The following is a 15,563-nucleotide window of genomic DNA, read 5'->3' as shown; positions in this document are numbered from 1 at the left end:
ATGTCTAACACAGTCACGGTCCTAATCTCCAGTAAAAACTAAATTAGAGGATTTTCAGGAAAATACTCGAACTAATATATCTAGTCTCAATATGAGAAATTCTAATAATAATAAAACCACCCGCTCCTTCAGGCATCAGTAGAAACCACTATAACCACAGGTTTTGGCAGTAGTATATATTTTTACTTGGCACTATTGGCTTTTTTTTTTTTTTTTGCTTTTTTATATTACAAAGTAAATATCGTGTTTTAGAAAATACGTTTAAAAAAAAAAAAAAAAAAAAAATCTGTAAATATGTCACGCAAAAATATCGTATCTCCAAAACGGTAAATTTACAGCGGAGGATTTTCAGTGGAAGTCAGTGTACTTCTATTGGTCCATTTATCAAAACATTTTGACAGAATGTGAAGAGCAACTGTCTGATGGTTAAAGTAATGTCAAAAAGTACTAGATAGCTATTATATTTAATAGTTTTATGTTTTGCTTATGCTTATGCTTTCCGCCCCTAATTTACAACCTTAAAATCAGCATTTAGTTTTATTATTTATTATTTTGAATTCTGAGTAAAGTGGAGGGACAGAGAGTTCCTGTTGTTGTTATTATCAGCTATTTGACCCACAACAGAGAAAGCAGACCGACCTGACCGGAGAGGGAAAATCATCAGAACAAGAAACGCTACAGACACGCCTGCAGTTCAGCGCCTCTGCGGGATTAAAGTCAGTGTTTACATTCTTCGGGTTTCAGGAAAACTCTCGCGCTTTCTGTGTGATGGGATTCCCAAGCGTGTGGGAGGCGAGCCGCGAGCAGAAACTCCTCTCGAGCTCCTCTGCTGTTGCTGTTGTTGTTGTTGTTGTTATGGTTTGAGCGCGACGGTGCTCTCGGTTGCTAGGGGCGGAGCTCCGTGCGGCTAATGTTCGGCTTGCGCGCGCGTCCCAAAACGCCTCCTAGTGCCCTAGGTAGAACGTTCGAGTGCGCCAGAGTTCTAGACTTCAGCGCCCCAAGCCTTCCATTTCTAGAACTCCTCGCACTTGTCGAACTCTCTCATTTGAACATCGCGTTCGCTTTGATCTCTGAGCACGGCGCGCGAGCTCAAGCCGACGTTCCCTGGCGAGTGAAGACGCTTCGCGCGCATCGGGACGAAACCCCCACAGATCTTGACGTAACGGGCACGTCAGTTCCGTTTACCATTGGCGCAGGGTATTTAAGCACGCTGATGCAACGAGCAGCACAGCTAGCGTTCGAGCGACGGGACGGAGGGCTCGTGACACATTCCAGAAGAAGACAGCGGGTGAGTCGTGTTTTAAGTGCTTATGGCAAGTTTTACAGCGGACTGAGCGTCGCTTTTTGCGTGCGTTTGAACGGGCTTCCTTTAAGTGTAGCTAGTCGTTTGTTCGTGGTCCCACAGAGTAGAGCACCTTAAGGTTGGGTTGCATGAGTCTGTAGCTGAAACTCACTAAAGACTTAAAGGCAAATCAACACATGGCTGGAGCAGCACTACAATCTGACTTCTATGACCGATTCAGCTCGAATACTAAGCTGCAGAACAAGAAGCTTCAGCCTCATTTCATCAGCACAGATTTTGAGGATCAGAGTGGTCAGTGCTGGGCTAATATTAGAGTGCATGCTTCTGTAACTTGAAGGTCAGCTTGCAGAACCCATCCATCCGTTAGTTCATAACAACCCTGTTGGACTTTAGACCCCCTGATGCTCCTGGATCGGTTCCTCTAAGCCACTAAGGTTCTGGTGCAAGGCTCTGATGGTGCTTCAGTGCAGCCTAAAAGCCAGCTGTACTTGTGATGCAGAGTCCAGTGCTTAATTTCACATCTGGATGTGAGTGACCCGTCTAACTGCAGACCAGTGGGTTAACCCTGCAAATGCTATGCTTTATTGACACCCCCCCCCCCCCAAGATAAAATTAGTGTGTAGTTCATGTGTAAGTTCCTCAATCATGACTTATTGTGTTATTGTGGGTGCAGAAGTGTGTTTAAGCAATGGGAGCAGAGTGGGGGTCCCAGAGGGCACCTAATGCAAAACAATGCCATGCACAGTTGGAGACAGACAGACTTGAAAGACCTGCAGACAGACCGAAAGTGAAATGAACACACTTGCTCTGTTGACCATCTTGTTGTTTTGGTGTTACTGTAAATAGATTATGTTTAGATTTATATTTAGATCAGATTTTGGTTAATGCATCTTTTTCATGCAGCTATAAGGAGGGACTAACATGGTCAACTGATTTTTATGATGTGTTTTTTCTTTCAATTTATCAGAGCATTTAATATCATAACTACAATATTTATACCTTTTTAAGCTTTAGAGGGTCCTGATTTAATGCTCCAACCACAAGCTAACGCTCCTCCTCCCAAGCTAGCTAGCATGTTGGTCACAATGCACTGGCGCAGTTCAATAGTTTCTTCACTTTGTCCATTCACTGTTACAAATGGATAATTATCGTTAATAAACTGGTAGTTTATTAAGATTAGAAATGGGCTCTAGCTTAGCACTGAGCAGTGCTTAAGTTATCTAGTATGGCACCAGCTACTGTTGGCACTAATGCTGTGATCGGAGGGTTGTATATACCCAATCTTTAACTAGTAAATACAAATTCACTCAGTTTAGGTGCTTGTTGGAAGATCTGCCCACCTTAAGCATTAAGATCACTTCACTGGCTGTTTGAGGATCGTTTACAAGTGGTACTAATGGTACTTCTATGCAAAATCTGGAGTTAGAAAGTGTTTTTCCAGGTGTTGGATTGAGGGGGAAGCTCAGATTGGTGTAGCTGTAAATGTTGGCATGTGGATGCATCAGTCTGTCCCGTATAGTGTTCTATGCTCGCTTGTGAAGTGCAAGTGCACACACACACGGTGCTGAGTGACAAGTAAACAAACGCCTGTGTGCTGCTTACGTTCAATGATGATGAAACCTCAGCGCAGTGTTTCAGGCCGTGGTGGGGTGTGTTGGCACATTTCTCCTGCAACACGCTCGTGCGCACACACACTCAGCAAAGCAAGACAGCTGTAGTAGGGTATTTCAGTATTAGTAATAATGATCACAAAGAAAATTGGGATCAGGAGCCCGAATGGAACAGGTGCACTGTTTCAGGTGGAATGGGCAAAGAAGCTGGGATTACGTTCAGCTGAAATAATCACGACTGGGTGTTTATGTAATAACTGACGGGCCTCGACGAGTTTAACAGCAGGCTGTTGTAACTGCAGCACGTTTGGGTAGTGTGAAAGCGGGGTAGTTCCTCATTCTTTCAGTTCTTTTGTGTGTCGAGTAGTGCTAAGTTGGCCAACTTGAGACTTAACAGAGGAAACTGTTCCAGGCCTGATGTTATGTAAGTTCAGAGCAGTAGACAGCACTAACGCTAGCACTGCAGGCCAGTCCGGTCGGGTTCCAGACGTGTGGGTGGGGTTTTCTAACTGGAGCAAGTCTAGAGCTTTTGTGTTGCTTGTCTTTTTTTGGTCCCCACCCCCTGAGTCTTAGACTCGCACTCGTGTTTGAGACCTGCTAAAAAGGGTTCTTGGAGTGATTCCAAACAAAACCTTTGGGTTTCCTAAAGTACCTTTCAGAGGATGGTTTTCTAATGCTGTGGTTGGTAATGGGAGTGTGCACCCCACCAATTACAACTGAAGCAATGAGGCTGAAGTAGCTAATGAGTAATAGGGCTAACTGCATGTATAGGATTAATCACCCACTCGCCTCAAGGAAGCTGAAGTTGGCTGCTTTGCCAGCTTCGTAATCAGTTTTCATTCCACCCTATGGTGTCAGAATGTAACCGCTACACCCTTTAAGGTGGAACAGGAATTCTGAAAGAAGCTGGCAAAAAGGCTAACTAGCCTAGACTTGCCCCAAAACATGCAGAGTTCAGGAATCTGGAATTGGAGCTTGATTATCTGGTTTCTGAAACTGTAAGACTCATTTGTTGTGCATTTCTCTCTCTCTCTAGGTAGACAGTAATGATGCCTGCTCAGATGCCTGACCCCGTGGTGCAAGCCGGTTCCCTTCCCAGTTTCTCTCCTTTGACCGGGTTTCCTGCCTCCACGCTGACTGAGCAGCTCCGGCTTGCCGAAATGTACAGCCTCAGAGCCGCGGCAACTCCCATAGAGCTCCTTCACCCTGGCAAGAGGCCCTTCAGCCTCCTGCAGAGCGAGGTGAGACCCCATGTGTCCCTTTCACCCAAGTGTTCTTGATCAGACCAGTAGTGTTGCTGCTTTAGTTTAATACTGGAGTTAAAATGCTTATGCACTCTATAATGAGAGTTTGTGCTAAAGTTTGTGCACCCCTTCAAATGACCCATTTTGTGGACGTTCGAAGTGTAAATAAATGGAGAAATCCTCTACAGGAACGTTTTCTGCACATTTTGGACACAATGTTTGTATGAACAGCATTAAGGTTTCTGTTATGTCAAATACATAAACAGTTGTTAACCGTGTTAATGGCTCTGAAGGAGCTACAGGTTATGTAACTTTCCGTCAACTAGAAGGTACATATGTCAGCTGTTTCTCAGCAGCATATCTAATGTACGTCAAAAAAAGTGACTTCCTTTTTTTACTAGATGCAAAAGGCCATTTGGGTTTACAGGCTGTGGTGCTCAGCAGTGCTGCAGCGCTCCCTGTTGGACACTCTGGTTAAAATAGCTGTTAAAGAGTAACACCCCATGGTGTCAGATGACTCCAAAGCTAGTTCAATGAAGAAGAAATGGTCCAAAAAAAGGGGGGAGGGGCAGGACACGTTGGACATTTGGCTTTAAAAGGCCAGAAGTGGCGCCAAGGACCATTTGGAGAGATGTTAAAACTTGCCAAGCTGGTGTACTTTATTTTTATTAAAAGGTCTTTTGGGTGGAATTTCTCTTGAATAACAGAGCTTTCAGTGCTCTGAGCACGCCCCCTAGCGACCAAATCTAAAAACATCTGGAGATGTTTACAGAGACTGCTGCAGTGGTCAAGCTGTGAATGAGTGCTTTTAAATCTTACCCAGTTTAAAGAAAACCACTGGCTTATAAATCTGCATTCAAACTCTTTAAAAAGAGCATAGATGTTCTCTCTGTGAATCTTTGTGAACTCTTGAACAGGCCTGGTTACAGAGTTTGTGTTTTGTATTTGGGCAGGAGGCTGATGACAATGAGAGGAGGAAGAGGAGGAGAGAAAAGAACAAGGTTGCAGCAGCTCGCTGTCGGAACAAGAAAAAGGAGAGAACAGACTACCTTCAGAAAGTAAGTCTAGAATATAAAGCCATCCTTTTTAATCTGTTCTCATTCAGTTACATTGTATTGTCCTAAGCCAGAAACTCACTGACTAATACTTAATAATTAAGTATCTAAATCAACTTACTATTGTAAAATTAATTGTAATTTAGTAAATGTTTGTTTCTGATTTGTATAGTAATTCTGGACACAACTTGCAGATTATTCCAAATAAGTATTTGTACAACTGAATATAATATTAATGGCAGCAAAATTGATTTATTCTTAGTTTTGTCTTTTAATAGTCTTTTGTTAATAATGAACCTGTAATAATATTAATAATAATAATAATAATTTTGCAATAAACTTTAACGCTTTTCTTTTTCTCTAGGAGTCTGAGCGCTTGGAGCTGTTGAATGGGGAGCTGAAGGCTCAAATTGAGTCTCTAAAGCAGGAGCGGCAGCACCTCGTCCTCATGCTTAACCTGCACAGACCCACTTGCATCGTTCGTACGGACAGCGTCCAGACCCCCGAGAAGGAGCAGAACCCAATACAGCAGCAGCTCTCTTCTGCCCACTGATGCCCACCCGCTGCATTCATACTGATTCACTCAGCACACACTCCGTCACAGCCCTTTACTGTACAGCACTGTACTCCATGAGTGGGTGTGTGCGCTTGGGTTGTTAAGCCTGTGAGCTCGGCTCTGTGATCTCCAGGACCGCTGCAGTGAGGGGAGAGCTGAGGTAGACTGAGGGAAACCAGGACTAAAGTACGAAGTGCCTTTCCCACCAGAGTTGCCCAGCTTCACTGATGAACACTGACCGTTTTACCCTTTATCCTGCTGGCTAATTGGTGGGGTATAAACTTCCGTTGCTTGTTAGCTACATTAGCCTCATAGCTTCGGGACAAAAAACTACAAAACAATAGACTTTCGAAAACTATGAAGCTTTGGACTTGCTTGTTTTGTGGGTGTACAGAAATTCTCCCCACAGACTTCTTCCTTATCTGTTTGGATGAGAAGGGGCAGCATGTTTTCCCAGCTTGCCATGTTTTAGATGCCGAACTGAACTGAAAACATGTGTTCATGTCTTCCTAATCTAGACCCTTCAGTGTAGGGAAATTGCCTATTCTAGAAACCTAAAACAGATATTTGGTGGACAGCTTCATGGCCCCGCTTCACATGAACTCATTGTAAGCCTTGGAATCGGACTATTTAATGACCATCTAAAAAAAAAGTTCCAGAGGGACAGTTCCAAAGCCCCGCCTCATATGAAGACAGATGTTGTGTGCAGTTGATGCAGTGCAGTGGATCCGGGCAATACTGCTTGCTGGCAGGCAAAAAAACCAAAAAACTGTCCCCAACTTTTACTGGAGGGTGAGCGTTTGTAGCCTTTCTATTGGTCCATTCAGTGTGACATTAACGCAATATAAGCCGCTGTCAGATTCACAGTATTACAAACTGTGAAAAACGGCAACAATGGAGAGATTTTGCTGCTATTGATGCCAAACTTGTATAGGGGTGGGTATGCAGCAGAAATATAATCACAATCCATGCAAAAATGTTTTACTGTACACCTTTTGTAATCATATTTATGGCTATGGCAATGAATCCCGTCATATTGTGTAGCCCTACCTGAACAGGATGCTGTCTTCTCGCTCATTAAGGGTGAGCGATATCGCAAGTCTAGTGTCTTAATTCTTCATACAAGTTTGTGAAACATTATGTTCATATTTGTTACAGCATGTGCCAGTAAAACTGCAGGGCTGTGGTTAATAAAGGCAAATTAGTCTGTTTAAACATGAATTAATAAAATGAGCATGGCTGTCCAATCAGCTGCTTGCTAAGTACTGTGTACTGGTTGTTTACAGGCCCCCACATGCAGGTGTTCAGTGTTCCAGAAGTGCTTAAAACGCTCAGGAAAGGGTTTTGTGACCGATTCATTACAGTAAAGATACCATTGAGTCAACCCCCCACCCCCAACTGCACCAGTACAGTATGAAGTGAACTAGATTTAGTGGACGTTTACATCCACACTGATTGGTCATAGACCAAGAAATAACTGCATTAGAGATGTTCTGTGAGCAGCATTATAGACCTAACTGTATGGGTCTAAACAGCCGCCAGATGGCGCCCTTTGTTTGCCTATTGTGTGTGCTGACGCTGGCGTTGCTTTAAACATGTACTGTATGTTTAGTGTTTATTATTATTATTGTTTTTTTAATACTCTGTGCATGCACTTGTACCTTGCACACTTATGTTATTATATTATAATATTTGATCACTTGATGTGGTGAAATGGTTTGTTTTCCCAATGTTGAATGGAAGGCTCTGCTGTGCGGAGTTGCTAAGCTGTCTTGGTTGATGAATAATGTCTTTTGTTACATGGAACCAATAAAGCCCTGATAAACTATAAGACCCTGTAGCCTTGAATTTAATGACAATTATTTGTGACAATTATGTGGTAATTCATGCTGAAGTTATAAGCACTGCTCCTACAATGAGGTGCAACACAGGGCAGCCAATCAGAACAGAGCTCATTAACATATTGTTATTAAAGGCACAGTCTGTTTTCTAAAGTGAGCTTGGAGAATGTGAAATGAATTACTGGCTATATAAAAGTGCACCGGGGGTAAACCAAGAAAATGAAAGGAATAGACCCTTTAAAGGAACACTGCAGCATTTTGTGCCCTGATCTCATCCTGTAGCGTTCAGTCCATAGGCGATCATTTCAACAAGTTTCCCTGAACCTCCCCTGAAATGTACAGAAAACCTGCTGACTCAAAACTCACTTCTAACAGAAGTCAGTGTAGGAGCTGCTGAATTCTGCAAAGAAATATTTGTGACTACAGGGGTATTAATGAGTGTGAGAGACTGTCTTCCCAAAAGTGTTCTTAAGCACGTTTACTAGTAAATGAAGTTCTGGTCACCTTTGCTGCACTCTCCAAGTCTCATCAGGCAGAGCCTGCGAAAACCTTGTCCACGTCACTACACTGGTAGCAAATTATTTCATGTCATTCCCTCTGGAAAATTAGTTGCATCATTAAGCTGCAGCTTAATAAATAAATAAATAAATGTGCCAACTTTAAATTTGTGTTAAATCCAGTAAAACACCATTTAACCTGCTTAGTTTTCCGCTTTAGAAACAAGAAAAAAAGGTCAGCCTATAACAATTTCTCTTGGTAAAATGACATAAGCAAGTAAAACGGTCTAGAATGAGGTTCAGTAATCTTAGAATATATATAGCTCTCACATAATGGGAGATTTGTATTTATTTATTAGAGTATCACTTTGGCAGTGTAACTGCAACTGCCTATTGGCTACTGCTATAAGTGTGCATGGTGTAAAAAGGTTGTCTGGTCTTTTCATAGAAGAACTGAATAACTGACCCTAGTAACTGACCATACGCTACAGGTACAGCTGACAGAGATCAGGCTAAAAACACTAGAGTTGCCTTTTAGCCATAAAAATAAAAAATATCAAGAGGAATGGCTCTAATCTCCTATACTGTTTTACAACTTGACCTTTGGTTTGACAGAACCATGTGGCAAAAAAAGATTGATGACGGACCCCTGTTGTAGTTGATCGACACAGACATGTTTGAATTATCTGATGTTGATTTTTGTGTTTATAGACTAAAGTAAACCCTTCTGCCCTTCGACTTACCAAACAAATAAAGATCTGGTCTGGTCACTTTTTTGGGCATGTGTTCAGTGTTTGTTAGCAACATTAGCCTAGCATCTCTCAATGTAAACTAAAGAACACATCAGATACCAAACATGTCATAACTGAGAAATTCTGCCTAGTTCACTTCACAGTAGTCAAGCACTGTGAAAGGTCAGAAATGCAGGGTCATTTCAGAATACATGGACAGGTATTAGAGAAGAGAAGAGAAGACCAGCAAGTTCTGGCCTTTCACTGAACACCAAAAGCCGATAGGTGGCACTATATAAGCTTGTCAAGGCTGGTTGAGCATCTTCTCAGGAACATACAGTACTGTGCAAAGGTTTTAGGCACACACAGACAGTCTTCTTTAGTGTATCAGTGGGAAACAACATATTTAAGCTATCCAAACATTCCTTGTGCAAAAAATGAAATTCTACAGTGGATTTGTTGTTGATAAACAAAGGAACAGAAAACGTAACAGAGAGCTTTCCACATAAAACAAAAACTCTTAAGGTCTTTGTTGGCATGTCAGCTCAGTGCATGATTACACAGATACCACAACCAGGTGCTAATTATCAATGTTATTATGATCTAAACTGATTACCTGAATCTAAAGCTGCTGTGTAGCGGGAATGAAGCTGGGTGAGGGCCATACTAGCATGAATTATACAGTATCTGCTATGAATTATTCAGTTTCCTTGATGAATTATTCAGTATCCTCAATGAATTTTTCAGTATCCAGTATGAATTATTCAGTATCCAGTATGAGTTATTCAGTATCCACAATGAATTATTCAGTATCCAGTATGAGTTATTCAGTATCTACTGTGAATTATTCAGTATCCACAATGAATTAATTAGTATCTACTGTGAATTATTCAGTACCCACAATGAATTATTCAGTATCCAGTATGAATTATTCAGTATCTACTGTGAATTATTCAGTATCCACAATGAATTATTCAGTATCCAGTATGGATTATTAAGTATGTACTATAAAACTGATAAAGGTCTTCAGTCGTGAGAATGAGGAACTGAAGTGGAAGTGTGGACTGTGTAGAGTTGAAGGGGTTCATATTAGTAGCAGGAGTGGGTCGTGCCTGTTGCTGTGTTTCTGTGCGTTTGTGGATCAGGGGCTAATCAGTTTTAGCCTGATGCTCTCTCTCTCTCTCTCTCTCGCTCTCTCTCTCTCTCTCTTTTGCTCTGTAAAGCCATTTGGATCACACGTCTGACCTTCTGTTTGGCAGCTCCTGCCTTTACAGAAATCCATCTCTTTTGGCTGAACATGTTTGGGCCGTGGGCGGCTGGCCCAGTCTGGTCTGCTCCACCAGCCTGTTTTCCTCAGTCAAGTGTGTGTGTGTATGGAGGGGGGGGGGGTAAACACGTGCCCGTCTGATGCCACCAAGCGCTACCTTGAGAACACTGTTTGGTTTCAACAGCCCAATCAGAAAACAAACAAGACGAGAAATGGGGGGAATGAGTGTGTGATAGGTGGAGGTGTGTAATGAGGTGAGCAACTTATTAGGAAGCCCTGTACACCTACTCATTCATGAAATTATCTACTTAGCCAATCGTGTAGCAGCAGGGCAATTAATACCAACCAATTCTCAGTTAAATGCTGCAGCCTTTTTGAGCATGGTTTCTGTGCGGCCCTTCGTGGACACAATTTACCCATTTCCTAACAGCTACTTTCAGCATGATGATGCACCATGTCACAAAGTAAAAGTAGCCTAAAACATCCCAGTCTTCCCAGATCTGAATCCAGTAGAACACATTTGGGATGTGGCAAAATGGGAGATTCACAGCCTAAAAGTGCTAAGCCATCCATTAGAGAAACTAATGTGTTAGTCTTTCCACACTTGGATAACTGAGTTCAAATAGGTATCAGAACTGGACATCTGGCAACCCTGGTTAGACACACTTAGGTCACAATGTGAACAATAAAGACACTTACACACCTCATCCACAATTTTACATATAAAGATCAGTGGTGAAAAACATCACTGGAGTCACAATTCCAGAGTCAGACGTACTTCCAGAGGCAGAGAGAATTCCAGGTGGAATTCCAGAGGCAAACTCAATTACAAAGAGAGATAGTTAATAGAGGTAATATTAATAGTGACAGATTAAGAGTCCATTCAGGTTTTGACATGGTCATTAGGCAGGTAGCAGTGGTAGGAGGGTGTGCAGCCGGTCTGGCATGGGTGGTGGGGGAGCCTGCTGGTCGGACCGGTGGGTAGCAGCTGGTCTGACGCAGGTAGAGGGGACCCCAGCGGTCAGTCTTCCAGCAGGTCGGGCTGGAGAAGTAAAATTAAAGATCCTCTCTGTTTAGGGCACAGTGACATTGATGTAAATCACAACAAAGTGTCAGAAAATGAATATGTTAAGAGTGAATGGTGCCTATACTATAATATTATATTATTTAGTGTGAGTACAAAAATCCAAAATGATCAGCCAGAACATTAAAGCCTAATTTTGTATAGGTTCACCTCGTGCCAAAACAGCTCTGACCCATCCAGGCATGGACTCCAAAAGACCTCTGGAGGTGTCCTGTGGTATCTGGCACCAAGACGTTAGCAGCAGATCTTTTGGCCGTCCAGTAAGTTATAAGTAAGTAAGTAAGTGAAGTGGGACCTGCATGGATCTCATGCAATAAGCCTTGGGTGCCCATGACCCTGTCGCTGGTTCACCTGTTGACCTTCCTTGGAGCACTTTTGAAAGGTACTGACCATTGCAAACCAGGAACACCCAAAAAGACCACAAGACCTGATTTTTTGGAGATGTTCTGACCCAGTCATCTAGCCGTCAGAGTTTGAGCCTTGTCAAAGTCATTGAGATTCTTATGCTTGCCCATTTCTCCTGCTTCCAACACATCACCTTCAAGAACTGACTGTTCACTTGCTGCCAAATACGTAGATCCCACCTCTTGTTATGCAACCAGGATAATCAGTGTTATTGAATTCACCTGTCAGTGGTTTTAATGTTATGGCTGATCAGTGTAGAAGTGTAAAGCGTTTGTTCCTGCTAGGATATTGCCGTTCACTCACCCACTCAAATCTGCGCAGCTAATAAACAAAAGGAACTCTGTTTTGTGAAGCTCAGTATACAAATCCCACACTTTCAGTACACGGCCATTCAACTGACCTCAGCAGAGAATTAACACATCGGTACACAGCGTTCCCTCACCTTAAAAAAGACACCCCCTCCCACACACACACACACACACACACCCCTTATGTTACACGTCTCTAAACAGACTTCTTTAATATTAATAATCGCACATTTATCTCATATTATCTTGTATTCTTGTGTTCATAGATGCTCATAGATGTCATTGGCTGTTGATGTTGATGTGCTGATTGTGAATAAGGGAACAAATCCTCTACAGGAATCTACTTTGCTGTACAGTTTAGACACACTTTAAATTTATTCACAGATTTGAACAAATTTGAAAAATATGTCTCTATAGACTACATGACTTACCTACACTTACCTACAACCTCAACTACACAGGAAGTTCAACCAGAGGCTGCCCAAACTTTTACACAAATGTTAACCCATAATTGTTAGTAACTACTTCAACAAGTCGAGGAGAAATGACTGAACAACTCTACATGCTTTGAGGAGAGTGTGGGATGATTTAGACATAAAAACAGGACCACTTAATGTGGTCTACATAATCTTCCATTACTCATTAGTGCCATTAGCCTCGATTAAGTATGACGTCAGTTCAAGCCTAGTCTGTGATAAGTCTCTAGTTCAAATGAACAATGGGATTAGGTTGGTAATCAGAGGCATGTGTGCTCAGTTTGGCCTCAAAAACTGGATTAAACGTACAAGTACAAGACTGATATAGACTTACAAGGGAAACCCACCGTATTTGCATAATTTGATACTTAAGGTTAGCTTATTCAGAGTCAGTTTGGTGTGAAATTGTTTTAAACTTTATTCACATTTTCCATGATTCGAGGGAAACGCAGTCCATGCTGTCAGCATCTTTCCTGCACCTGTGCTGTAGCAGACTGAGGAAGCTCTACTTTACAGTGAGGTGAACTGAGCAGACTACCTGTGATAGTGTAACACACTGCCAGCTGCTAGCTCTCCTCTGCACTAGAAACACTAAAGCTGTGGCCTATTTAGTTAGCTAGCTAGTTTAGTAGGAATTGCAGCTGACTGGATTCTACCTCTGATTTTTGAGAATTCTCTGCATTTGTCACGCAACACTCTGCATGTATTAAATTCTACTAATAAGAGACAATGCTTCCAGGGACTCAGAATTCGGTCAGCTGCAATTCCTACTAAACTAGCTAGCTAACTAAATACGCTACAGATTCAGCGTTTTTAGTGGAAACTCCCCACAAGACCACAGAGCCTGATGTTTTGTCCCAGACGTCTAGCCATCGCAGTTTGACCCTTATGTAAGTCACTCAGATCCTTACACTTGCACGTTTTGTCCTGCTTCCAACATCACCTTTAAGAACTGACTGTTTACTTGCTGCCTAATATGTGTCCCACCTAATATATCCCACAGCTTGATTTAGGGCGTGTCAGTGGGTCTTTGCTATCGCAACAATGGAAAGAGTGCGCCTTGCGCGGCTAGAAGTGCATAAAAGGCATGTACTAAGTCTCTTAATTAATTATGGGTATGTTTTGGGCGTAACGTGCAATAGAGCAATCAGCGTGTCACTTGCCATTCCCTTTAAGAGCCAGGTATAGTCTGCCTTTGGCGGGTTACTATTTCAGTGGCGCAGAGCTGGGGTGTACACGCGTTGGGCACGTGCCTGTATTGACAATTCACTGCCAATATAGCCACGAAAGTCTGACTGTTGACGCCTGCTTAGATTGTTTTCAGCCAGTGGCACACCTGTGTTTTCTGTTGCCAAGACTGACTTGAACACACCTCATTACGAGACCTTATCTACGCGCCCATCGGTGTAGATATATTCACTAGCACCGTTGCTTTTTTAACGGCGCAGGCGGAAAGTGTGAGATAGACTGTTGGCGGGGTGTAAGATAGCAATGAGCATCACGCCGCGTCCGTGCAGGGAGTAAGATAGGACCCTTAGACTTAAAAGGAAAACCCATTGATTTTTAAGAATTCTCTGCATGATTTGGTATTTGCGATGAACACATTTAGAGTTGGTTTGGTGTGTAATTGTGGTTCATTGTGGAGAAACTGTTACAGTGGTGGCGAATGGATCCAGGCATCACAATGACTAAATTTTATTTATTAATAATTGTATAATAGTAAAATAATATTTTAATAGTAAAATGGTGCAAATAGGGACAAATCTGTACAAGTACGGTTTTTGTGAGGGAGCTTTTAAAGGTTCAGACATCTGGTTGCATTCACTCCTACTGTGAACAATTCTGATTCTCTAGAATGGAGCATTTCACAGCAAATCACTCTGAATGAGTGTTTTTACTTCTCAGCCATTTCATTATGGGAAAATTTGAAGGATTCCCCTTTAAGTATTACATTAAACAGAGCCTGAACTACACCAAACAGTCAATTTCTCGAATGTCCTCCTCTATTCACTCAGCATCTCTTTGCGGAGGCCGTAAAAACTGGAGCAGACCTACTGATGGATTGCTGGTGTGACTGATTGCTGAGGTTAATTTAATGAGGGTTTTTGGTTTCAGTGAAATATCCTGTTTGGTGTTTTGTAAACTAGCTGTACTCTAGACCATTTCCTCTGAAATAGAAAGGATGTCCGTGTGCCTACTGCAAAACTTCCATTATGAGTAAAGGAGAGAAACCACAGAGAGGTGAAATGGTGAGTTCTATTGTAATAGGCTTACTGGATTTATACTCACACAAAGAAAGTAATGAGGGGCTCCTTATGAGCAGCCTGTTGCATAAAAACAGATTGCAACCAGAAATGCATGTTTATTTTTCAAAGGTGTCAATCACAGGTCAGATAAAGAGGAAGAGAAAGAGTGAGAGAAGCTATTTCAGAGACTTTTGTCTCTTGTGGTGTACAAATAGATGTAAAGGATAGATGTAAACACAAGGTGGCATGTTTTCCTGCTCTTACAAAGGCAAAAGCCAAAAGCAATGGGCCAAAACACTTGACAAATGTAACTAACTAGCAATGGAAGTGAATGTACACCAGGTAGCATGATGCTAACTGCACACATAGAATGTCTATTAGGAAGATAATTGTGGCAGACAGTAATGTTGGTGTTATTCTGTATAGATCCAAGTCAATGAAGTGTATGCTAGTGCATCTCCAAAAAATTGAATATTATGTTTTTTATGTTCATAATTAAAAATAAAGGCGCTGGATAGGATTCTGGAGAATGATTGTTTACATGCTCCTCCTTTCAGTGCAGCTTTAAAAGCTCCAGCCTCCATATTCATGCATGGAGGCATGGAGGCAATCAGCTTGTAACAGTGCTGAGATGTTATTAAACCCCAGGTTTGATAGTGGCCTTCAGCTCATCTGTATTACTGGGTCAGGTCTTTCTTATCTTCCTCTTGACAAAACCTCATACGTTCTCCATGGGGTTCAGGTCCGGAGAGTTGGCTGGCCAATCAAGCACAGTAATATGATGGTCAGCAAACTGTTTGGTAGTAGTTCTGGCACTGTGGGCAGGTGCTAAGTCCTGCTGGAAAGAGAAATCAGCATCTCCATAAAGCCTGTCAGCAGATGGAAGCGTGGAGTGCTGTAAAATCCTGGTATACGCCTGTGTTGACTTTGGACTTGTTAA

The 15,563-nt window shown here is 42.2% G+C and overlaps 1 protein-coding gene across 1 annotated transcript; it reads left to right on the top strand.

Annotated features, from left to right (window-relative positions):
- Nucleotides 1-1,227: 1,227 nt before the first annotated feature.
- jdp2b (Jun dimerization protein 2b) lies at nucleotides 1,228-7,599 on the top strand. Its single transcript, XM_072676845.1, has 4 exons — nucleotides 1,228-1,288; nucleotides 3,950-4,154; nucleotides 5,111-5,215; nucleotides 5,577-7,599. Exons 2-4 carry the CDS (start codon nucleotides 3,960-3,962, stop codon nucleotides 5,763-5,765), a joined length of 489 nt encoding a protein of 162 aa, XP_072532946.1. The 5' UTR covers nucleotides 1,228-1,288; nucleotides 3,950-3,959; the 3' UTR covers nucleotides 5,766-7,599.
- The last annotated feature ends 7,964 nt before the right edge of the window (nucleotides 7,600-15,563 follow it).

The sequence above is a fragment of the Salminus brasiliensis genome, chromosome 1 (assembly GCF_030463535.1).
Source record: "Salminus brasiliensis chromosome 1, fSalBra1.hap2, whole genome shotgun sequence".
Lineage (NCBI taxonomy): Eukaryota > Metazoa > Chordata > Actinopteri > Characiformes > Bryconidae > Salminus > Salminus brasiliensis.
Note: the sequence above shows the minus strand (reverse complement) of the source record. Positions and strands in the feature narration are given on the sequence as shown.